The sequence below is a fragment of the Oncorhynchus keta genome, chromosome 37 (genome assembly GCF_023373465.1).
Source record: "Oncorhynchus keta strain PuntledgeMale-10-30-2019 chromosome 37, Oket_V2, whole genome shotgun sequence".
Taxonomy (NCBI): Eukaryota; Metazoa; Chordata; class Actinopteri; order Salmoniformes; family Salmonidae; genus Oncorhynchus; species Oncorhynchus keta.
The window spans coordinates 1,124,773-1,151,497 of NC_068457.1; the positions used below are offsets into that span (position 1 = coordinate 1,124,773).

Here is a 26,725-nt window from a genome sequence, read left to right on the forward strand (position 1 = left end):
CATGTTTCACATTTAAATGAAAGGAGCGCTCATCAAATCACATTTTATTAGTCACATACACATATTCAGCAGAAGTTATTGCAGGTGTAGTGAAATGCTTAAGTTCCTAGCTCAAAAAGTACGGTAATATCTAACAATACACAAATCTAAAAGTAAAACAATAGAATTAAGAAATATATATATATTATGGATGAGCAACGTCGGAGTGGCATTGACTGAAATACAGTAGAATAGAAAAACGGTATATGCATATGAAATGAGTTAAGCAGTGTCTAAACATTATTAAAGTGACTCGTGTTCCATCATATAAGTGGCCAGTGACTCCATGTCTACATACAGATGAAGTCGGAAGTTTACAAACACTTAGGTTAGAGTCCTTAAAACTCGTTTTTCAATCACACCACAAATTTCTTGTTAACAAACTATCGTTTTGGCAAGTCGGTTAAGACATCTACTTTGTGCATGACACAAGTAATTTTTCCAACAATTGTTGACAGACAGATCACTTAATCACAATTCCAGTGAGTCAGAAGTTTACATACACATAGTTGACTGTGCCTTTAAACAGCCTGGAAAATTCCAGAAAATTATGTCATGGCTTTAGAAGATTCTGATAGGCTAATTGACATCATTTGAGTCAATTGGAGGTGTACCTGTGGATGCATTTCAAGGTCTACCTTCAAACTCAGTGCCTCTTTGCTTGACATCATGGGAAAATCAAAAGAGATCAGCAAAGACCTCAGAAGAAAAGAAATGTAGACCTCCACAAGTCTGGTTTATCATTGGGAGCAATTTCCAGATGCCTGAAGGTACATTCATCTGCACAAACAATATTACCCAAGTATAAACACCATGGGACCACGGAGCCATCATACCGCTCAGGAAGGACACGCGTTCTGTCTCCTAGAGATGAACGTACTTTGGTGCGAAAAGTGCAAATCAATCCCAGAACAGCAGCAAAGGACATTGTGAAGATGCTGGTGGAAACCGGTACAAACATATCTATATCCACAATAAAACAAGTCCTATATCGACATAACCTGAAAGGCCTCTCAGCAAGGAAGAAGACACTTTTTGGAGAAATGTCCTCTGGTCTGATGAAACTAAAATAGAACTGTTTGACCATAATGACCATCGTTTGGAGGAAAAAGGGGGAGGCTTACAAGCTGAAGAACACCATCCCAACCATGAAGCATAGGAGTGGCAGCATCATGTTGTGGGGGTGCTTTGTTGCAGGAGGAACTGGTGCACTTCACAAAATAGATGGCATCATGAGGGAGGACAATTATGTGGATATATTGAAGCAACATCTCAGGACATCAGTCAGGAGGTTAAAGCTTGGTCGCAAATGGGTCTTCCAAATGGACAATGACCCCAAGCATACTTCCAAAGTTGTGGCAAAATGGCTTAAGGAAAACAAAGTCAAGGTATTAGAGTGGCCATCACAAAGCCCTGACCTCAAACCTATAGAACAGTTGTGGGCAGAACTGAAAAAGCGTGTGCGAGTAAGAAGGCCTACAAACCTGACTCTGTTACACCAGCTTTGTCAGATGAATTGGCCAAAATTCACCCAACTTATTGTGGGAAACTTGTGGACTGCTACCCGAAATATTTGACCCAAGTTAAACTATTTAAAGGCAAAGCTATCAAATACTAATTGAGTGTATGTAAACTTCTGACCCACTCGGAATGTGATGAAATAAATAAAAGCTGAAATAAATAATTCTCTACTATTATTCTGACATTCACATTGTTAAAATAAAGTGGTGATCCTAACTGACCTAAGACAGGGAATTTTTACTAGGAAGAAATGTCAGGAATTGTGAAAAACTGAGTTGAAATGTATTTGACTAAGGTGCATGTAAACCTCCGACTTCAACTGTGTATAGGGCAGCAGCCTCTAAGGTGCAGGGTTGAGTAACCGGGTGGTAGCCGGCTAGTGATGGCTATTTAACAGTTTGACGGCCTTGAAAAATAAGTGTTTTTTCGGTCACTCGGTCCCAGCTTTGATGCACTTGTACTGACGTAGGCTTCTGAATGAAAGCGGGGTGCAGGCGTTGCGCGGGTGGTTGATGTCCTTGATGATATTTTTGGCCTTCCTGTGATATCGGGTGCTGTAGGTGTCCTGGAGGGCAGGCGGTATGCCCCGGTGATGTGTTGTGCAGACCGCACCATCCTCTGGAGATCCCTGTGGTTGGTGCAATTGCCGTACCAGGTGGTAATACAGCCTGTTTGTGAAGGTCATAGGGGACAAGCCAAATTTCTTCAGCCTCCTGAGGTTGAAGAGGCACTGTTGCGCCTTCACCACACTATCTGTGTGGGTGGACCATTTAAGATAAATCAAATTTGATTTGTCACGTGTTGAATTGAAAGTGAAATGCTTACTTATACAAGCCCTTGACCAACAATGCAGTTCAAGAAATAGAGTTAAGAAAATATTTACTATATAAAACAAAAGTAAAAAAATACATATAATAAAAAGTAACACAAGATATTACAGTTTTCAGTGATTTGTACACTGGGGAACTTGAAGCTTTCCAAATTCTCTACTGCATGTGTATAGGGGCATGCTCCCTCTGCTTCTTCCTGAAGTCCACGCTCCGCTCCTTCGTTTTGTTGACGTAGAGAGAGAGGTTATGTTCCTGGCACCACTCCACCAAGGCTTAAGACAATTAAATACTCTACTAACAAATAAGCTGTTACACTTATTTTTCTATGCATCTCCCTTAAGGTCCCTGTATAATGTGATGTTGTACCCCCTAGCCCAATTGTCCTTTGTATATTATTTATTTATACTTGTTCCACATGTACTTCCTGTATTGATTTGTTAATAAAAAAAAAAAAAAAATTCAAACCACTCCACCAGGGCCCTCATCAGTGATGTGTATGCCAAGGAACTTGAAGCTTTCCACCTTCTCCACTGTGGTCCCGTGGATAGGGGCGTGGTGCTCCCTCTGCTGTTTCCTGAACTTCACGATCAGCTTCTTTGTTTTGCAGACTGAGTGAGAGGTTATTTTCCCGGCACCACTCTCCCAGGGCCCTCACCTTCTCCCTGTAGGCTGTCTCGTCATTGTTGGTAATCAGGCCTCCTTTGGTTGTGTTGTCTGCAAACTTGATGATTGAGTTGGAGGCGCGTGACCACTGGGGATGAAACGGTTCCCAGTTTCACGATTATCCACAGTAAAATTCCTGACGATTAGTATTACCGTTTCAAATTTTTATTACCATTAAAACCCGTGTTTGATTACCACGGTTTGAAAAAGCCATGGTGAATACTGTCCAGCATCAACCAAAGTTAGCAACAGTCTGACGCCGGCGCAGCATGCAATGTGGGTTTTGTTTTGTGTGAAAGCATGGAGGAAGGCAGTGACAGCGCTCGGGAGATTTTTCAGCATTCGTAGAGGACCAAATCTGAAGTGTGGTCGCGTTTTGGGTTTTACATTAGTAGAGAGGGAACGTTAATCGGAGATGGTAACCCTGTCTGCAGGGTTACCAAATGTGCTGGTTGATAAAATACCTGTATTTATGGGAAAGATGTGTGAAAAGGGCATTTTGTTCTTACATTATATTGTAAATTGTAATGGTAGAGTTATGACTTTCACGGAGTTATCAAAATTGTACAGGAAGGTCTGCTAAATCCAAGAGTACAACCAATTGATTACATTATTGTCCCAAAAATGGAGGAGGCGGGTGGCAGCGGGAGGAGGCAGTGAACTGGTCTGTCTTCCCAAAATAAAGGATCAAAACTGGCAGAGGAATAAAAATAGCATAAATAGGAAAGTATACCAGTTTCATTTGAGGACCAGGATGTTGACAACTGTGCCATACAGATTGCAAATCTGGGAAGAGATTTTTTATGTACCGATTCCATGGTACAGGGTGTATGAGTTGATATATAAAACAACAGCAAGACTTTGTGCTTTTCAGCTCAAATTATTATATAGAATTCTTGCCACCAAAAAGATGTTGAATATTTGGGGCATAAAATCATCGAAGCTCTGCAGATTTTGTTGTAAGGATACAGAATCAATAGACCATTTATTTTGGTATTGCACTCAGGTAGCCTGTTTTTGGTCTCAGGTTCAGGATTGGTTGAAAATGCATAGCATGGATCTAAAATTGACCCTAGAAATAGTACTGTTAGGAGATCTGGAGAGACCGGGTCAGTCAATTACTAATATACTAATACTCTTAGTAAAAGTATTTATTTTCAACACACAATCTGTAGATTCTATTCGATTAGATAAATTGAAATTGTACGTTAAACATCACAGCATAGTTGAAAGATGTGTTGCGTAGAAACACAAAGTGGGTGGCCAGCAGAGATAGATGGGATGGGCTGAGGGAAGGTATGTGGAATTGGAGACAAGTGGGAGTGGAGTTGCTGTGTGAGAGAGAGAGAATGGATGATCAAAAGATAAAAGGGGAAAAAAGTCTAAATAAAACACAATAAAAGTACATTTGAATGACACTAAGTGGCAGTGTTTTTACAACTAATGCCCGGTTTGCCTGAGGCTAATGCCTTGCAGGTGTTTGTACACATGCATATACACACACACTCTCATTCAAATAAACACATACACACATGTAATAGCGCCAGACATGCACACAAACATATACAGTTGGAATTGCTGTTATGATTTCAGTTGTCTTTGATGTCCTTTGTTTTAAATGTATTATTTTGTTTAAAAAAAATTGCATTGATGTTTGCTGTTTTCTTCGGTCTTTTCCTTGTTGGTTGTTGGGGGTGGGGAATGGAATAAAAAACTTTTTTTGTTTGTTTTTTCTTCAGTGGGGGGCTATGGGAGGCAAGGCAAGACTCCTATGCAAGACTCCTATGCAAGACTCCTATGCAAGACTCCTATGCAAGACTCCTGCATTTATGTCAATTGTTGGGCTCAATGCAATTACTATCACTGTCTTAAGACTCTTTTGTATTTATGTAAATTGTGTATGGGGTCATTGGATATATAAAAATGCAACGCAGAAGGTACACACAGTCTAAGTGAATAATAATTATAATGTAACACTAATAATAGTAATAATAATACTACATTTGCTATTCCCTTGTTTACAGAGTGGGAGTGCAGAAGGCAAACCCAGTGATGCTACTGGTCCCTCCTCTACAGTTGTGACACAGACACTTGAGCAAGCATTTAAAATAGGTAGGCTGTTTATGCACCCGCGCCAAAAAATGCTCAGGACCTCACTGCACTCATTTCATATTACATTGCAAAGGACATGATGCCATTTCAAATTGTTGAGAGGCCTGGCTTTCTGAGGCTGATGAAGGTTGCCGTGCCTCACTACAAAGTGAGTGCTGCTAATTGTATTTGTTGCTTACTTAAGGTTGTGTTCATTTAGACCTGCACTAGGGAAACTTTTACCTCTCATGGCCACATGGTTTCATCTTTAATGTTAATGTTATTATTTTAATGTTTATGCACACAAAGTGCATAGTGCTGCTAATTGTATTTGTTGTTTGTTGGTTTTCAATATAAAACTTGGTGAAATGATTTCAGTGTGAGTTTCAGTACTTTTTGATCACTTCCAGCACATTTTAACAATACCGTACCGCGATAATACTGATAACCGTGATACTTTTGGTCACTATAATCGTGATATGAAATTTTCATAACGTTTCATCTCTCGTGTCCACGCAGTCATGGGTGAACAGGGAGTACAGGAGGGGGCTGACTACGAACCCTTGTGGGGCCCCTGTTTTGAGGATCAGTGAAGTGGAGGTGTTGTATCCTATCTTCACCAGCTAGGGTCTGCCAGTCAGGAAGTTCAGAACCCAGTTGCACAGGGCGGGGTTCATGACCAGGGCCCCCGAGCATCAACACTATTGTGTTGAAGGCTGAGCTATAGTCAATGAACAGCATTCTTACACAGGCATTCCTCTTGTCAAGGTGGAATAGGGCAGTGTGCAGTGCAATGTCGCGACTCCACTGCAACTCTCTGAACTGATGTCTTGCCTGTGTGCCTTACGGAGGGAATAACTACACTGTTTTTATTCAACCATATTCCCAGTCACCAGGCCGTGGTTAAATGAGGTGGTTTGCGCTTTCAGTTTAGCGCCAATGCTGCCATCTATCCACGGTTTCTGGTTTGGGTAGGTTTTAATAGTCACAGTGGGAACCACATCCCTTATACACTTCCTGATGAACTCAGTCACTGTGTCCGTGTATACATCAATGTTTTTATCCGAGGCTACCAGGAACATAGCAAAGTCTGCATGACAACATGTGTGTGTGTGTGTTTTATACGGCATACGCAATAATTATGACCTGAACTCATAATGAACATAGGCCATGGTTGACAGGCATGATTATTTCAAAGAGCGATGTTTCCAAATTATTTGGACTAAAACATTTTATTGAATTTTGGTTGTTAGACGAACAGAGGAGAACAAATTTCAGATGCAAATTAGACCGTAAAGTTAAATTGTACGTATATTTTCAATCCTGGTTAGGGAGGCTGACTTACGAGAAATGAGGTCAAAGCACTTCTTGTCCTCCAGACTGGGCTTGACTTGGCACGTGAGCAGGTTGAGTTTGGCTGGTGGTTTGTTGGGCTGAGGAAAGGATAGCATGGTTACTCCCAGGGAAGTCCCTCCTGCAGATGACAATAATGTATGCCATTGCCCCAACTGATGACCAAGCTATGTTAAAGCTGAAATCTGACTTTACCTTACAGAAAAAGCTCTAATTGGTTTAAAATGTGTACTTAATGCAAGCAAGACTAAATACATGTTCTCGAGTTCTCGCACTGCTCTCTCTCACCAAGGTCTCTTTAGTATCATCTCGCTCTCTCTTTGTCAATTCTGTTTTGCTTTGACAGAAGTGCAAGACACCATTCTCTAATAGAACATGGTAATGATTAAACATGGGGTTTATCATTATTTTCAGCAATTAAAGTGACCAACAGTGAAAAAAACACTGCTTTCAATGACATTCAAATGCTGTTTCATGGCTGGAAATTGTGAACACCATAAGAGCAGGAAAGGGCAAGGGGCGGGCCGCGGCCCACATTTTGAAGGATATACAGATGAGCAAGTTAAAAAGCTAAGATTTAAAGTGGGCTTCTTTTTAAGAAATAGATCTCGCATCTCCCTAAATAGCAGGAAGACGAATTGAACAGTCGACTTTCCTGCCATTTCTTGATTATGGTGACACCATTTGCCAGATTGCAGCAAATGGTGTAACTCGGGCAGTTGTTGTTGCCATCCTGTACCTGTCCCGCAGGTGTGATGTTTGGATGTACCGATCCTGTGCAGGTGTTGTTACACGCGGTCTGCCACTGTGAGGACGATCAGCTGTCCGTCCTGTCTCAGGCGTGAGGCCACATTTGCAGTCCTCATGCCTCCTTCAGGCATGCCTAAGGCACGTTTACGCAGGTGAGCAGGGACCCTGGGCATCTTTCTTTTGGTGTTTTTCAAAGTCCGTAGAAAGGCCTCTTTAGTGTCCTAAGTTTTCATAACTGTGACCTTAATTGCCTACAGTCTAAGCTGTTAGTGTCTTAATTACCGTTCCACATGTGCATGTTCATTAACTGTTTATGGTTCATTGAAGAAGCATGGGAAACCGTGTTTAAACCCTTTACAATGAAGATCTGTGAAGCTATTTGGATTTTTCCGAATTATATGTGACAGACAGGGTCCTGAAAAATGGATGTTTATTTTTTGCTGAGTTTAGCTAGCTGCTAAGAGGACGTCATGTCATTGGAGGAGTGGGTGAGTGACTGACTAACTTTTTCTCCTTGTATCGTTTTACGGTGGCTACACAGCCAGGATGTTGCAACTGCCTGTAAACACATAGTCCAGTTCAAAGAGAATGATGGCAGGCCCTTGTCGCAAACAGCTTGTTTGCTTGTCAGAAAATGCAACAAAAACAAAATTGTCATATTCTTCCTGGTGGTGTATATGAACAGATTTGTATCATATTTAATGTTGCTAAAATGCTGTCAGTTGCACTTTAAGCATTAAAGTTACACTTTATTTTAGGGTACAGAAAACAGCAGGTATTTACTAAAAGATAACATGGTAATCACATAGTAATAACCTATCACGTTTGATTCATTAAAAAAGCCCCACCAGGCACTATTTAGTACCAGGTTATCATCAATTGGGGTCAGAAGATAATCCACAACACTGAACTCACAGTTCCATGTGCAATAGTTAGGTAGCAGTTCTGCACAGTGCAATTCCTCTTCTGCCACATCTTTCTCAACCTGCACGGAACAAATACCAAGAGTGAAAATTTTTTCAGCCTACAATCTGACTGAGGTACTGTGATGTAATTGTATGGAAGCTCAAATTAAATTCTCACTATACACAGTGATACTACATCCGTCTAGTAGAAATAGGATTTCACTTGTACAGTGGAAAGTAAGTATGTGAACCCTCTGGAAATGCCTGTATTTCTGCATAAATTGCTTAGAAATTGTGATTTGATCTTCATCTAAGTCACAAAATAGACCGTGTGTTTTAACTCATAACACTCACATTATTGTATTTTTATTGAATACATCATTTAAACATTCACAGTGTAGGTTGGGAAAAGTATGTGAACCACTAGGCGAATGACTTCAAAAGTTAATTGGAGTCGGCTAACCTGGAGTCCAGTCAATGAGACGAGATTGGAGATGTTGGTTAGAGCTGCCCTGCCCTATATAAAAACACTCACAACATTTGAGTGCTATTCACAAGAAGCATTACCTGATGTGAACCATGCATCAAACAAAAAGAGATCTCTGAAGACCTAAGACTAAGAATTGTAGACTTATATAAAAGCTGGAAAGGGTTACAAAAGTATCTCTAAAAGCCTTGATGTTCATCAGTCCACGGTAAGACAGAAGAAGCCACTGCTGTCCAAAAAATACATTCCTGCACATCTGAAGTTCGCAAAATGTTCCACAGAGCTACTGGTAAAATATTCTGTGGACAAATGAAACTAAAATTGAGTTGTTTGGGAGGAAGGAACACACAACACTATGTGTGGAGAAAAAAGGCACTGCACACCAACATCAAAACCTCCCCCAACTGTGAAGTATGATAGAGGGAGCATCATGGTTTGGGGCAGCTTTGCTGCCTCATGGCCTGGACATCTTAGTATCATCGACAGAAGAATTAATTCACAAGTTCATCAAGACATTTTGCAGGAGAATATAAGGCTATCTGTCCGCCTATTGAAGCGCAACAGAAGTTGGGTGACGCAGAAGTAAATCAACAACAGAATGGCTTCATCAGAAGAAATTACACCTTCCGGAGTCCTGACCTCGATTGAGATGCTGTGGCATGACCTCAAGAGAGCGTTTCACACCGGACATCCCAAAAATATTGCTATACTGAAACAGTTTTGTAAAGAGGAATGGTCCAAAGTTCCTCCTGACCATTGTGCAGGTCTGTTCTACCAACTACAGAAAACGTTTGGTTGAGGTTATTGTTGCCAATGGAAGGTCAACCAGTTATAAAATCCAAGGGTTCACATACTTTCTCCACCCAGCACTGTGAATGTTTACACGGTGTGTTCAATAAAGACATGACAATGTATAATTGTTTATGTGTTATTAGTTTAAGCACATTGTGTTTGTCTATTGTAGTGACTTAAAATTTTATCTGATCTTCATCTATGACAAATTTATGCAGAAATCCATGTAATGCCAAAGGGTTCACATACTTTTTCTTGCCACTGTAGGTATGACAATTCTGCTTGGGATAATGACTTTCACACAGATAAAGTGTTCATACCCGTCACTTCTCTTGTAGAGATATCCCGCTTTCTCTGTGCCATAATGTTTGTTGCCTTGCAGCTGGTGCATGCTGTAGAATGTCTGCTTGCTCAAAGAGTCCTGGGTTTGACAAAGAGATGGAGGTCATTTACACGATTCCCTACCACGTCGTCCATTATTTTCTATAATGTACAGAGGGTCACCATTTATCCCTTTACAAGCGTTTCGCTACACCTGCAATAACATATGCTAAACATGTGTATGTGACCAATAAACATTTATTTGATTTTACATGTTCTATATTAACATATCGTGACCCAAGTTTCAATATCTAGATCCTGTGACTCAAGCAGTGAGGAACACGGAAAGCAGAAATGTGATGTCACAAACAAGACAGATTAACGTATGCATGCAAGTACAGTAGTAGCTGAGTGTTCGGTCAGGCAGACAATCTCTTCTTGTCAAATACCACTAAGATCAGCCATAACATCATAACACATACTATAAACAAAAGTTTCTAAAAAGGGTGATTCATAAAAAGTACAAATAGCCCTTGAATGTAAAACATTTAGCTTGTTGCACAAGGACTGAATAGAACCACCGCAGGTGTACAGTGCATTCGAAGAATTCAAACCTGATGACTTTTTCCACATTTTGTTACATTACAGCTGTATGCTAAAATTGATCAAATAAAATAAAAAAAACAGGTTTTTAGAAATGTTTGCAAATTTATTCATTTTTTAATTTACAAAAAAATTGAAATACCTTATTTACATAAGTATTCAGACCATTTGCTATGAGACTCAAAATTGGGCTCAGGGGCATCCCTGTTTCCATTGATCATCCTTGAGATGTTTCTACAACTTGATTGGAGTCTACCTGTGGTAAATTCAATTGATTGGACATGATTTTGAAAAGGTACACACCAGTCTATATAAGGTCCCACAGTTGACAGTGCATGTCAGAGCAAAAACCATGCCATAAGGTCAAAGGAATTGTCCATAGAGCTCCGAGACAGGATTGTGTCAAGACACAGATCTGGGGAAGGGTACCGAAATAATTCTGCAGCATTGAAGGTCCCTAAAAACACAGTGGCCTCCATCATTCTTAAATTAAAGAATTTTGGAACCACCAAGAGTTTTCCTAGAGCTGCGCAATCGGGGGAGAAGGTGGTCCCCACAACAGACCTCCAGAGTTCCTCTGTGGAGATAGGAGAAACTTCCAGAAGGACAACCATCTCCGCAGCACTCCACCAATCAGGCCTTTATGGTAGAGTGCCCACAGACGGAAGCCACTCCTCAGTAGGCATATGACAGGCACATGACACCCCACTTGGAGTTTGCCAAAAGGCACCTAAAGGACTCTCAGACCATTAGAAACAAGATTCTCTGGTCTGATAAAAGCCAGATTGAATTGTTTGGCACGTCTGGAGGAAAACTGGCACAATCCCTACTGTGAAGCATGTTGGTAGCATCATGTTGTGGGGATGGTTTTTAAGAGGCAGGGACTGGGAGACTAGTCAGGATCGAGGGAAAGATGAACGGAGCAAAGTACAGAGATCCTTGATAAAAACCTGATACCAGAGCACTCAGGACCTCAGACTGGTTCACCTTTCAACAGGACAACGACCCTAAGCATACAGCCAAGACAACGCAGGAGTGGCGTTGGTACAAGTCTCTGAATGTCCTTGAGTGGCCGTGCCAGAGCCCAGACCTGAACATCTCTGGAGAGACCTGAAAATAGCTTTGCAGCGACACTCCACATCCAACCTGACAGAGCTTGAGAGGATCTGCAGAGAAGAATGTGAGAAGCTCCCCAAATACAGGTGTGCCAAGCTTGTAGCGTCATACCCAAGAAGACTAGAGTCTGTAATCGCTGCCAAATGTGTAAAGGGTCTGAATATCTATGTAATGTCTTACTTCCGTTTTTATTTTTTATACATTTACAGAAGTTTCTAAACACCTGTTTTTGCTTTGTCAATAAGGGGTATTGTGTGTAGATTAATGAGGGGGGAAAAACAATCATACATTTTAGAGTAAGGCTACTACGTAACAAAATGAGGGAAAAGTCAAGTGGTCTGAATACTTTCAGAATGCACTGCATTTCCAGGGTTTTGGTTATAAATGTATGTTTTATCATATGCAAGTACTGTACATATCACGTAAATCAAATTCAACGTATTCTCCTTGACTGGACGACTTGCAGGATTGAAATAAAACCACAATGTTAATACTTTATATAATGAATTACAACATCCACATTTAGTGAGATAATACTCACCACATATGAGCATGGAAGATAAATGCTTTACTCAAGAAACATTTAAAAAAATATATATATATACACTCTTAAACAACCTCAAATGTTACATTTTTTTTTTTTACATTGACAGGCACATTTAGAATTTCAATCAAACCTGTATGTATGGTGTGTGTGTGCCCTCACCTCTTTGAGCTCAGGCTGCAGTGAGGGCCGGAGCTGGTCTCTCAGAGAGCAGAGTTGTCTCTTCTCCTCGTCCTGTCTGTGTTTGATCTGGACAGAGACAGAGCACATTCAATAATACCCTCACCATCACCTCCCAATACACACACACACACCAGACCTCCCATACACACACACACACACACACTCCACCCACCCCTCACATCCTTTCCCTCCAAACACATTCCAGGTCACACAAATTGATTGTGTTGCTTTAAGACAATCTCAGCATTGCAGAAATGTTGAGACTAAAAATGTTCCTTTAATACCCAATGGTTGAGAAAATGTATTGCTTAAACATATCCAAACTTTACAGTTCTACAGCAGTGTTTAGGGGGTAGGAGCAAGAGACTAGGGGTAAAACATGTGTAAGTCCTCATAGCCCTTCACCGTGCAGGATAGGATAGTCATAAACAGAGCACGTTTGGTCGTCTACTGCCTCACTATAATCTACATGAACAACCATTGTGCAGTGTCTACTCTGATGAATTTGATCTAGTTGGTTGTTGATCAAAGGGCTGTACTGCCTGTGTGAGCTGTAGGGTGGGGAGAGTGTTCAGAATGCAGATGCCCTGCTTCAGTCACATGTGCAAGTTTTCTGCCCATAGGGCAGCTGTGAATGGCTCTCTGAATAGAGCTGTAGCGGTTTGAGGCTAACTGAGCTGATTATCTCTATCTACTCTAAATGTGGTCCTTCTGTGGCTCAGTTGGTAGAGCATGGCGCTTGTAACGCCAGGGTAGTGGGTTCGATTCCCGGGACCACCCATACGTAGAATGTATGCACACATGACTGTAAGTCGCTTTGGATAAAAGCGTCAGCTAAATGGCATATATTATTATATTATATTATTAGAACAGGGCTAACAGCGTGGGCTGTTTATCTCAATAGAATGTTAATGGAACCCAACAGCTGGGAGAGAGGACAGTCGCTGACTACTGATGTGAGGGGGAAAACAATTAACAGTTCAGATTACATTTATTATATGGTTTCTGGAGAGATTCCTTACAATTGTTCAAGTTGGGCTTGTAGCAAAACCGAAATCAATCAGTTGTGTGGGGGATGGTTGCAACAGAAAAGCAAAACTGCAGTTGATTGCAAATGGCTCATTCTGAGACTGCAGTAGGTGGTGTTTGTAGTGAACATCACTTTTGGAAGTTGCCATTTGATCGAACACCAGAATGTGCAGGGCTCATCTGTGAAAGAGACCGTGGTCTCAACATACTCCCTGCTTAAATAAAGGTTAAATAAAATGAAAATCAGACACACATACATTGTGAAATGCCACTCACAGTGCCCAGCGCTCCTGTGAGCTCGTCAATATACTGCTTGAGCTTCTCTGTGGCCACCAGGCACTCCTGAAAGAAACTGACAAAAGGAAATATCAGTTTATTGCTGCATTGTGTGTGTATGTGAGAGTGTGTGTGAGTGTGTGTGGGAATGATTGAGTGAGTGTTTGGATGTGTTGCAGGATGGGCTAGCATGTTTCCCGATTCTGGTCACATATGATGGAGCATGGGAGAGTCAGTCACAGGGGATATTGTATTTAACATCTAACTGATGTGTTTGGCACACGCAATTGAAGCTCTACTGAAAGATGAAAATTAGTTCTAGAATAGGCTGCTTCTCATCTGGTTATCTGTATATGATTATGCCATCATACTGCTACTGCATGACCCTCGGGCAAATCTAAAACCATTATGTCAACTCATTTCGCAGCCACTTATCTTGTTCAAAAGCATTTTTTAATAAATCACCCTTTACTCAAAATAATGCATCAATACATCTATCAATCCTCTGGAGTCCAAGCATGCATTTCACCAATAGGTTTTATTATATCATAATCTAGATAATCCATAAGTGTTAAGTATTTTATAAAACACTTAGCGCTATAGCACAGTAATACCGTATGTGGGACGGACATTATTTACATATTTCAATAAGATATCAAGTCATATGCTTTAAAAAGTTATTGTATTTTTCACGAAAGCAGATCATTAGGCAATAGCTTTTTTTCAATGTACTTACAGTACAGTATACAATCACTCCACTCTGCCCATTATTTTTACCTCCTGAGGTTCTCCTTTTACTCGATAAACCTCAGAGCAATTTCTCCCCCTAACTTTTAATTAGACAGAGACCAAACACATTGCCTTACTTGCACTGGGAGTGATAGTGCTTGATGAGATTCTGAAGCAGGTCGACACCTTTCTTAGTCTTGATTTCGTTCACTTTGATGAGGTACTACAAGAAACAGAGGAGAAGCAAACGTTTTTATGGTTGAGTTACTCATCCATTGAATAAGCCAATGTGTCTGTCAAGCACATCGTTAAGACAGAGAAACTACAGATTCCAATGGAAGACCTTGGAGCTATTCAGAAAGGTTTCATATCTGAAACTCTATGTCTTTACGGGATAAGAGGTCAAACCCTGAGGTAACACCCCATTCTCAGTAGGCACAAATGTTGGCCAAAGCTCTAAGCCAAAACTGTTAATCAGATGTCAAAACTTTGAGACTTCCCCCCATATAATTTCAATAAGAACCCCTCTATACAGTAGATCCCGCTCACCTCACACATCTGTAGCTGGAACATCCTGCGCTCCTTCTCCATCTCCTCTGCAATCTCTCCGCCGCTCACCTCTGTGCGCACCATGCCGTACTGCTTGGCTAGCTCCCGCTTCTCCTTTTCGATCTTGGTGCTGAGTGATACAATATAATAGTAGTTCCTCGCAGGTCAGTCAAAGAGATAAAACACACGGGTACCGCTCATTGCGGTTGGTTGATTCATACAGTTGAGAGAATTGGACAAAATGCTATTCTAAACTCAGCAAAAAAAGAAAGGTGTGTGTCAACAAACTTAACACGTGTAAATATTTGTATGAACATAAGATGATTCAACAGGTGAAAGACAGGTTCCTGAAAAAAAGGACGTTTCTTTTTTCGTGTGATATTGATAAGAGATACTGATTATATTTCACATGAGAAATAGTACTACTATTAATGCAAAAATGAATGCAAAAATCATGTGAATGGTAAATCATTATGTAAGGATCAGGGAGGAGCTTCTTAGTATGTCTTGTAAATGGTGCTGGGCTGTCATCTGATTTTTTTTCAATATGGTATTGTCGTCATATGATGTTTTTGTGGTCATTTACATCGAAAATCACAAGATTGGATTCAGGCCTTGGGGAAAACGAGACTGTGGGGAGCTTGAACAGGAATGGCTTGTAATAAAAGCATATAGAGAATCATTCAAATGATGCACGGCTCAACCACTGTTTCCAGTACAGGGGATGTGAATGTGGTGTCAAGGGCAGCTGTACAGCCCCACAGATTACAGTAATTCAAAGCTGGTTGCTATGACACTTAAAACCTTATTTAAATAGGAACAGATCCATTTCGTCTTGTTGGTGGAAAGTGTGAGGATATAACTTCTGTCTCTTGGACCAAATTTGTGACATGAACAATAACTCTTACACCACAAATCAAAACAATATCCTCTAGCCCATTGGCCTGGCAATAAACCAGCCTGTTATTTCTACTTAATTAAAACAGCTATACAGAATTTAAAAAATACAGCATTATTTCAGTTGACTGACGGACGTATGAATGCAATGCATTGTTTTGATATTGAGCAAATGCATCATTTGGCACCGGTGCGGAAAATGTAAAAGCCAGGTAAAATCATTGTTTCCTCACCAGGACCATTTAGCTGTTGGGCAGATGTACACTCACAATTTATTTTCGTAGTCCCTCCATGCTTTGTCAAACGGCTTTTTCAAATCCTGACGGAGAAGAGAACAGAAATGTTGCATTATTTTAGAGTGGTCATCATCACAAATAAGCAATACGACAATGATATTTGAGCGAGGCAAGATCAGCTATTTGACATTTTAGACATACCCCTTTGACCTCTTTCAGGTCTCCTTTTACTAGAGAGTCCAGGAAGAAGTTGATGTTGTGCAGCATGCTCTTTAACTAATGGGAAGACACACTCAGTTCATGTCCAGTTGTGGTGGGTTACAATACGCACAATGTCAGACTGTTACTGAGGAGCTTTGAAGTAGACACAACAGAAACACATTCTAATTGATTATTCAAGTTTGAGAGTTTTTTTTATTTTTACACAAAAGAGGTTTACGTCAGAACTTTGAGAACTTTGAATGAGACAAAGTATCACAGATATCACAGAGAGCTGAAATAAAAAGTGACGCACATTATCTGCCAAGTTAGTTCTCTTCTCGCTTAATGAGATGTCTGACTTTTTAAAATATATTTTTTTTATATATATATATACACTCTCGAAAGCAATCTCTCTCACCAAGTTTTTTATTGGCGTCAACAGCTCTTTGGAAAATTCAGCAAACTTAGTGAAGGCAGAGGCCACTTCCTTATCTCCATTGGAGTGAAAATTCACAACCAGTTTCTCCATGGAACTGATGTACAGCTCCAGATGGGAGATATGGTCTATAAGGGGGAAAGGGACAATACGTTTAGCACACATACATAACAGCAGATGACAGTTTTCACTAGATCAGTGTTAATAGGCTCACATGATTCCTACATGGTACTCTAGGTAATGGCTACCATTTGTGCTATAGATCTTGGATAATAGGTGCTATTATATGTGTGCGGCAAATCAGATAGAATAATAGGCACAATTGGCACTTGTTTTGCACTGTTCTCCAGTTCAATTAAATGTACCAAACAAAATGATCTGCTGTGGGTTTTCTTCATTATGATTGTGTTTTACCTTGACCTGAAGCATGCTTGGCTTTAGCAGCTTTCTTCATTTTCTGCAACACTGTTCTGTCACAGTCCAAAGCCTGTAAAACATATACAAAACAATTTAGGGCTTGGCCAGAATTGTATTTTATGTTTCTGAAAACAGTTCTAAATATATGTTTTATGAGTAGTACATGACCCTAGCATGGCAACAAATGAATTCTTAGTGGATTTAATGGGCTTTCTCTATTCTGATTGGTTCTCAACCAAACTAGGCTAAACTGACAGTGAAGTTGTCCAATGTGGTGAATGTTCATTTATTTAGTAACTGTATCAAAATATCATTATAAATAGTATTTTAAAAACCTCATACCGGTATGTGTATCCATACTTGTACACCTTGAGGGGCGGTTTCCCGGGTATAGATATTAATATTAGTTTGAGACTGAAAAAAAAAACACTTTAAAAATCGACATTCTCCGTTGAGCTTGCTTATTAGTCCAGGACTTGGCTTTATTCTGTGTCTGGGAAACCGCCCCCACAAGTATAGTGCACGATTTTGGTAATTAAGCCCCTTTTTTACTTACCCATAGTCAGATGGGCTCATGGATACCATGTTTATGTCTCTGCATGCTTCGAAGGAAGTTGAAGGTAGTATCACGAGCCATTGCTAACTACCATTAGCGCAATGACTGGAAGTCTACCTGAACAGCTAGCATGCTCATGAAACTACCTTCAACTTCCTTCAAAGCATGCAGAGACAAAGCCAAAAATGGGCTTACTTGCCAAAATCATTCAAATAAGATAATCGCCCAGCCCTACAAGAATTCACTGCTCTTTTCCCCTTTTAACCATGCATTTCACCATATATAAGCCCAACAATAAACCAGCACAGCTAATCTTAAAACGTTGTTCTTTGATGTGCATGGCTTGATGATTGATCCATAAAAGTGGTGGCTTGCGCAGAGGCTTGTGAATAGAAGGCTATGGTCAATGACACGTGTTTCCACCGTTGCTTTTCTGCTCTACACAGAAAAATACAACCAATACATTTTTAAAAAAGGCAATTCAATTCAATTCAGAAAACCAAACGCAAAGACTGTATAAGACAAAAACATGCACTAAGAATGTGACATAGTATGGTGTGTGTAGTATGTTATTGTTTAAGGTAAAACAATTCACCCAAAGACATATTTTTGAGTCTGATACATCATGTTGTGGCAGCAGTTATAACACATACAGTAGAAACTCTTAATACCAAAATTATGTGCCATCATGCAAATTTAATGAACATCATATTCATATGGTTGAACAAAATCCGTTAATTTACAAAGCTCTCACTGTTACATAACACTAGCCTAATTATGCTTTCTTAAAAATGGAGCATATGCTAAAAATCTATGTTCATGTCCGTAATATAGGCCCCTCTTCACACTCGTGCACACACAAATACACAGAGAGAGAGAAATGTGTGATGTGAAGAGCACTGGGGGTTTGGTGTGCCCTTGCAAAGAATGCCCCTATCACTGCTATTCATCACAAGGCAATTTTGGAGCACATAAGCGAGCAAGGCAGGATAAATGGTAGTTGGGAGTTTTTAACAACGAGGTATGCGAATGTGGCTGGCGGTGTGGAAAGATATTTATAAAGCCTCATTTACACCTGGTGCTGACATAAGTCCTTTGTCCTGATCTTATCGTTGCATCTACACATGGTAGTAAAAAGCGTCTCATCTGTCCAATGTGTCCGCATTGTGACCAGATATCCTGGTCCCTCCCTTTATGAAAATTATTCGACTGCCACTCCTTCAAAATATCATTTAATTAATTATTTTAAGAAACATAAGTCAACAGTGTCACCTGATAATGACTTTAGAAGGTGGAGTAATGATGATTTAAATGATTTCACTGTTCAGGTCTGTCTATACTCCGGAGGTGGTCTGAAAGATCTGATCAAAATCAGATCACAATGAGTCTTTTAATCGTATATGCTTGTCAAACAATGTGGGCACAAGCAGAATGTGGACACAATCAGGAAAAAGGATGCATGTTAGACCAAGGTATAGACAGGGCTTAACATTGTTTTTAAAGGTAGCCAAGTGGACAATTTGAATCAAAGGGGGAAAAAACCTTGACCACCTTTACTCCGCACACAGAGACACATACAAAGCTCTTCCTCGCCTTCCATTTGGCAAATCTGACCATAATTCTATCCTCCTGAATCCTGTTTACTGGGGCTGTGCGGTATACTCTTCTTTTTTTTAGTTTTATGATATACCAGTTTTGATGCAGGAATTTGGGTTTTTACTTTACCTTCACTACCAGTATTTTAATGTTTGGTTTGTTAAATGTGATGCACCATGTGTAATGTCAATTTTTATAGTTTACTTCGCTACTTGGAGTCATCTCACTCCGCGCCTCTTTCCACACAGACCTAGCCATGCCCCGTCACTCAAGGAGCGCATTCAATGTTCCTCAACCACGAGACACTTGCGCTCAGTCTGCATTGTCAATGCAGCACATGCAATAATGTTGATGACAACAATGCTGTTTTCACTTTGCTTCTTAATATAAATCCACTAGCGTTCTATAAATGACACTATTCGTTTGTGTTTCTTACATCAGCAAACAGCTAGTTTGTCTTTTCTTAGCAAGTTGCCCTAAAACTCGAGACACTAATGCTAATAGCTAGCTAGCTAATAAATGTACTGAGTAAGAGCAAACATAGCTAGCTAATACAACCTAAATCAGGATGTTGTTTGTGCAACAGTATCTTCTAAAGAGGAATATGCAAAGCAATAATATGTTAGCTACATGAAGTATCTAAGAGAAAACATGCAATGTAGCCAAAGTTTATAGGGTCCCCTAGGAAACACGTATCAACAATTAAGTTCCTACTCGGTCACAATAACGCCTCCCTGGCATTTTAATCCGATGTCATCTCAAACAACATTGTATTCAAAGTGCCCACTGTTATATCACTATATAATTAGAATAGTCATTCTGTTTCCATGATTCCAACAGATTTGCAGGTCAAATCACAATTGCAACATTTGGTTAAAATAAATCCTAGATATTTTGCCAATATCGTGCACCCCTACGTGGCAGTGTGGAAATTCTCAATTTAGCAGTGGTACTGCTTAAGTAAAAATACTTTAAAGTACTACTTAAGTCATTTTTTTGGTATCTGTACTTTACCTTTTTTTTGACAAGTTTTACTTTACTCCAATTCCTAAAGAAAACACTGTAATTTTTACTCCATATGTTTTCTCTGACACCTAAAAATACCTGTTACATTTTGAATGCTTAGAAGGACAGAAATGGTCCAATTCACGCACTTATCAAGAAAACGTCCCTGGTCATCTACTGCCTATGATATGGAGGACTCACTAAATACAAATGCTTTGTTTGTAAATTATGTCGGAGTGTGTGCCCCTAGCTATCCGTAAATAAAAAATATGAAAATTAAAATGGTTCCATCTGCATTGCTTAATAAGGAATTTGAAATTATTTATACTTTTACTTTTGATACTTATAGTATATATATTTAAAACCAAATACCTTGACTTTTACTCAAGCAGTATTTTACTGGGTGTCTCACTTTTACTTTAGTAATTTTCTATTAACATATAATGATCATATAATGATAAAAGTGCTGACATTTCTTCTGGTTGTAGTTGAATTGAACAGTATAAAACAAAATCACAATGGAGAAATACTCATTGAAATCACTAAGAATGTATGCGTTGCCACCCTAGGATCACTCACTACTCATGAAGCAAACGTAGAACTTTCGTTATTAAAAAACAAAAAAATGCCGTCCATTTTTTATTTTAAATACCGTGATATAATATTTTGGCCATATCGCCCAACCCTACTGCTTACAAGCAAAAACTAAAAGCAGGAATCACCAGTGACTAGATCAATAAAAAAGTGGTCAGATGAAGCAGATGCTAAGCAACAGGAGTGTTTTGCAAGCACAATCTGGAATTATTATTATTATTATATATTACAATCTGGAATATGTTCCAGGATTCCTCCAATGATATTGAGTACACTACATAAGTCATTGGCTTCCTCAATAAGTGCATTGACGATGTCATCAACCATACCCCAACCAGAAGCCATGGATTACAGGCAACATTCGCACTGAGCTAAAGGGTAGAGTTGCAGCTTTCAAGGTGCGGGACTCTAACCCGGAAGCTTATAAGAAATCCCGCTATGCCCTATGACGAACCATAAAACACACATAATGTCAATACAAGACTAAGATCACATCGTACTACACCGGCTCTGACGCTCGTCGGGTGTATTTGTATTTATTATGGATCCCCATTAGCCAAGGAACCAGCTACTCTTCCTGAGGTCCAGCAAAATTAAGACAGTTTATACAACTTTTAAATTACAATATATCAAATCAAAGTTTGTCATTCACAGATTTCACAACACACTGTGCGCCCTCAGGCCCCTACTCCACCACTACCACATATCTACAGTACTAAATCCATTTGTATGTATAGTGCGTATGCACACATGACTGTAAGTCGCTTTGGATAAAAGCGTCAGCTAAATGGCATATATTATTATTATTATGTGTATGCATGCGTCTGTGCCAATGTTTGTGCTGTTCCAAAAAGAAATATTTTCATCCGTTTTTTAAAATCTAATTGTACTGCTTGCGTCAGATACTCGATGTGGAATAGAGTTCCATGTAGTCATGGCTCTATGTAATACTGTGTGACTCCCATAGTCTGTTCTGGACTTGTTTTGTGAAGAGACCTCGTGACATGTCTTGTGGGGTATGCATGGATGTCCGAGCTGTGTGCCAGTAGTTTAGACAGACAGCCCGGTGCATTCAATATGTCAATCTCTCGAATAAATCTCTCTAATAATCTCTCCTCCACTTTCAGCCAGGAAAGATTAATATTAGCGCTCTGTGTACAACCAAGGGCCAGCCGTGCTGCCTTGTTCTGAGCCAATTGCAATTTTCAAGTCCTTTGAGGCACCTGACCACATGACTGAACAGTAGTCAAGGTGAGACAAAACTAGGGCCTGTGGGACCTGCCTTGTTGACAGTGTTGCTTTATTATAGACAGACTTCTCCCCATCTTAGCTAACTACTGCATCAATATATTTTGACCACAGTTTACAATCTCATGTACTCCATGCAGTTTAGTCATCTCAACTTGCTCAATTTACACATGATTTCTTACAAGATTTAGTTGAGGTTTAGGGTTTAGTGAGTGTTTTGTTCCAAATACAATGCTTTTAGTTTTAGAAATATTTAGGGCTAACTTATTCCTTGCCACCCACTCTGAAACTAACTGCAGCTCTTTGTTGCAGTCATTTCAGTCTCAGAGTCAGTGGCATGTTGTTAGTAAAAATTGAAAAAAGCAAGGGGCCTAAATAGCTACCCTGGGGAATTCCTGATTCTAACTGGATTATATTTGAGAGGTTTCAATTAAAGAACACCCTCTGTGTTCTGTTAGACAACTAACTCTTTATCCACATTATAGCAGGGGGTTTAAAACCCTAACACATGCAGTTTTCTAGCAGCAGACTATGATCGATAATGTCAAAAGCTGCATGGAAGTCTAACAAGACAGCCCCCACAAACATTTTATCATCAATTTCTCTCAGCCAGTCAGTCATTTGTGTAAGTGATGTGCTTGTTGAGTGTTCTTCCCTGTAAGCATGCTGAAATTCTGTTGTCAATTTGTTTACTGTGAAATAGCATTGCCCAGATACACAATTTTTCCCAGGGCTTTACTATTCTTGCGTAGCAGAATGACTTTAGCTTCCCTCCAGGCCTGAGGGCACACGCTCTCTAGGAGGCTTATGTGGCATATAGGAGTGGCAATATTGTCTGCTCTTATCCTCAGTAATTTTCCATCCAGATTGTCAGACCCCGGGGGCTTGTCATTGTTGATAGCAACAACAACAACAAAAATCACCTCTTCCACACTGATTTTACGGAATTCAAAAGTACAATTCTTGTCTTTCATTATTTGGTCTGATATACTTGGATGTGTAGTGTCAGTGTTTGTTGCTGGCATGTCATCACTAAGTTTAATTACTTTTTAATTTGCAAGATAAGCAAAGTAGTTTGCAATATCAGTGGGCTTTGTGATTCAATGAATGAAGGAGCTGAGTTGGATTTTTTTCCGAAAATTTCATTTAAGGGTGCCCCAAAGCATCGTTATTTAATGTATCTGTTTCATAGTGTAGTTTATTTTAATTTTTTATTTAGTTTAGTCACTATTTCTTAAATTTGCAGTACGTTTGCCAAGCAGTTAGGCTGCCACACTTAATTGCCATACCTTTTGCCTCATCCTCTCAACAATACAATTTCTGAATTCCTCATCAATCCAAGGGAATTTAACAGTTTTTACAGTCATTTTCTTAATGGGTGCGTGCTTATTAGTAACTGGAATAAGTGGTTTCATAAATGCGTCAAGTGCAGCGTCTTGTTGGTCCTCATTACACACCACAGACCAGCAACTATTCTTTACATCATCAACATATGTATCACTACAAAAGTTATTGTATGACCTCTAATACACTATATTAGGCCCAGGATTTGGAATTTTGTTTTTCCTAGATATGGCTATTATATTGTGATCACTACATCCTATGGATTTGGATACTGCTTTAAAGCAAATGGCTGCAGCATTAGTAAAGAAGTGATCAATACATGTTGAAGATTTAATTCCTGTGCTGTTTGGAACTTCCCTGGTAGGTTGACTGATAACCTGATCCAGGCTGCAGGCACTGGTTACAGGGTGAAGTTCTTTCTTGAGTAGGCAGCTTGATGATAGCCAGTCAATATTTAAAAATCACAATTTCTCACGTGGAATAGCCTTCATTTCTCAAAACAGGTTTCAGAAGAAAGGTCTTTGTTTCTGGCCATTTTGAGCCTGTAATCGAACCCACAAATGCTGACCCTCCAGATACTCAACTAGTCTAAAGAAGGCCAGTTGTATTGCTTCTTTAATGAGCACAATAGTTTTCAGCTGTGCTAACATAATTGCAAAAGGGTTTCCTAATGATCAATTAGGCTTTTAAAATGATAAACTTGGATTAGCTAACACAACGTGCCATTGGAACACAGGAGTGATGGTTGCTGATAATGGGTCTCTGTACGCATACGTAGATATTCCATTTTTAATTTTTTTTTATTTATTTATTTTTTATTGCACACTGCCTCAGTGCTAGCAGTGTAACTCTGGTTTATAGGCTCATGGTTACTGCTTACAATAGCTGTAGGATAAACAGATGTATTCGGTGCAATGTGGGGTACATACATTTAATTACTTACATTGTGTTTGCCATTGCCCCTAAGATCATGTACATTTGATGCACTATTATGACGAGTCAATGTCACAAATGGTAGGGATTAACTGAGCAGGTCTTGGATCATTTACCAGTCAATGTTTCAACGCAGCCTTGAAATGCGTGGACAGAGTCCAGGAGCCAAGATGATTTGGATGGACAATGTCATTCCTGTAGAGTTTCTTCTGTGTCCAGAATGTGGCAGGGCTAGGAAACCCTTACAGACTACAAGGGGAAGCACAGCCGAAAGCTGCCCAGTGACACGAGAATACCAGACGAGCTAAAGAACTTCTATGCTCGCTTCAAAGCAAATAACACTGAAACATGCAATGAGAGCACCAGCTGTTTCGGAAGACTGTGTGATCATGCTCTCCGCAGCCAATGTGAGTAAGACTTTTAAAACAGGTAAAAATTCAAAAGGCTGTACTTCGAGCATGCGCTGACCAACTGGCAAGTGTATTCACTGACATTTTCAACCTCTCCCTGTCCAAGTCTGTAATACCAACATGTTTTAAGCAGACTACCGTGGTGCCTGTGCCCCCAAGAACACCAAGGTAACCTGCCTAAATGACAACTGACCCGTAGCACTCACGTCTGTAGCCATGAAGTGCTTCGAAAGGCTGGTCATGACTCACATCAACACCATTATCCCAGAAACCCTAGACCAACTGCAATTTGCATACCACCCCAACAGATCCACTCTCTATTGCACTCCTCACTGCCCTTTCCCACCTGGATAAAAGGAACACCTATGTGAGAATGCTATTCATTGACTACAGCTCAGCATTCAACACCACTCAAAGCTCGTCAATATGCTAAAGACCCTGGTACTAAACACCCCCCTCTGCAACTGGATCCTGGACTTCCTGATAGGCCGCCCCCAGGTGTTAAGGGTCGGTAACAACACATCCGCCATGCTTATCCCCAACACAGGGGTTCCCTCAGGGGTGCGTGCTTAATCCCCTCCTGTACTCCCTGTTCACTCATGACTGCACGGCCCGGCATGACTCCAACACCATCACTAAGTTTGCCGATGACACAACAGTGGTAGGCCTGATCACCGACAAGACTGACCTCCTCCCTATAGGCTGAGACCTGGCCGTGTGGTCCAGGACAACAACGTATCCCTCAACGCAACCAAGACTAAGGAGAGGATTGTGGACTACAGGAAAAGGAGGATCGAGGATGCCCCCATTCTCATTGACGGGGCTGTAGTGGAGCAGGCTGAGAGCTTAAAGTTCCTTGGTTTCCGCATCAACAACAAACTATCATGGTCCAAACATACCAAGACGGTCATGAAGAGGGTACGACAAAGCCTATTCCCCCTCAGGATACAAAAAATATTTGTCATGGGTCCTGAGATCCTCAAAAGGTTCGACAGCTGCTACATCGAGAGCATCCTGACTGGTTGCATCACTGCCTTGTACAGCAATTGCTCGGCCTCTGACCGCAAGGCAATACAGAGGGTAGTGTGTATGGCCCAGTACATCACTGGGGCTAAGCTGCATGCCATCCAGAAGGCTCTAAAAATTGTCAAAGACCCCAGCCACCCTAGTCATAGACTGTTCGCTCTACTACCGCATGGCAAGCGGTACCGGTGTGCCAAGTCTAGGGCAAAAAGCTTCTCAACAGTTTTTACCCCGACGCCATAAGACTCCTAAACAGGTAATCGAATGGCTACCCGAACTATTTGCATTGTGCGCCCCCCCCCCCACCCCAAGAAAGTCCAACAAGCCCCAGGACCGTCTCCTAAAGTTGATTCAGCTGCGGGATCGGGGCACCACCAGTACAGAGCTTGCTCAGGAATGGCAGCAGGCAGGTGTGAGTGCATCTGCACACACAGTGAGACAAAGACTTTTGGAGGATGGTCTGGTGTCAAGAAGGGCAACAAAGAAGCCACTTCTCTCCAGGAAAAACATCAGGGACAGACTGATATTCTGCAAAAGGTAGAGGGATTGGACTGCTGAGGACTGGGGTAAAGTCATTTTCTCTGATGAATCCCCTTTCCGAATGTTTGGGGCATCCGGAAAAAAGCTTGTCTGGAGAAGACAAGGTGAGTGCTACCATCAGTCCTGTGTCATGCCAAGAGTAAAGCATCCTGAGACCATTCATGTGTGGGGTTGCTTCTCAGCCAAGGGAGTGGGCTCACTCACAATTTTGCCTAAGAACACAGCCATGAATAAAGAATGGTACCAACACGTCCTCCGAGAGCAACTCCTCCCAACCATCCAGGAACAGTTTGGTGACGAACAATGCCTTTTCCAGCATGATGGAGCACCTTGCCATAAGGCAAAAAAGTGACAACTAAGTGACTCGAGGAACAAAACATCAATATTTTGTTCCATGGCCAGGAAACTCCCCAGACCTTAATCCCATTGAGAACTTATGGTCAATTCTCAAGAGGCGCTTAGACAAACAACAACCCACAAATTCTGACAAACTCCAAGCATTGATTAT

At 40.5% G+C, this 26,725-nt stretch overlaps 1 protein-coding gene across 1 annotated transcript in view; it reads right to left on the reverse strand.

Annotated features, from left to right (window-relative positions):
• The window catches only part of unm_sa1614 (un-named sa1614), a 114,368-nt gene that overhangs the window by 78,852 nt on the left and 8,791 nt on the right, over nucleotides 1-26,725 (reverse strand). The window contains exons 2-12 of the mRNA XM_035754802.2: nucleotides 16,966-17,038; nucleotides 16,534-16,679; nucleotides 16,116-16,190; nucleotides 15,948-15,997; nucleotides 14,782-14,911; nucleotides 14,370-14,455; nucleotides 13,504-13,579; nucleotides 12,178-12,264; nucleotides 9,752-9,852; nucleotides 8,163-8,232; nucleotides 6,490-6,577 (exon numbers count right to left, since the gene is read on the reverse strand). Of these exons, the coding sequence (XP_035610695.1) occupies nucleotides 6,490-6,577; nucleotides 8,163-8,232; nucleotides 9,752-9,852; nucleotides 12,178-12,264; nucleotides 13,504-13,579; nucleotides 14,370-14,455; nucleotides 14,782-14,911; nucleotides 15,948-15,997; nucleotides 16,116-16,190; nucleotides 16,534-16,679; nucleotides 16,966-17,038 (982 nt within the window). The remainder of the gene's footprint in view (nucleotides 1-6,489; nucleotides 6,578-8,162; nucleotides 8,233-9,751; nucleotides 9,853-12,177; nucleotides 12,265-13,503; nucleotides 13,580-14,369; nucleotides 14,456-14,781; nucleotides 14,912-15,947; nucleotides 15,998-16,115; nucleotides 16,191-16,533; nucleotides 16,680-16,965; nucleotides 17,039-26,725) is intronic.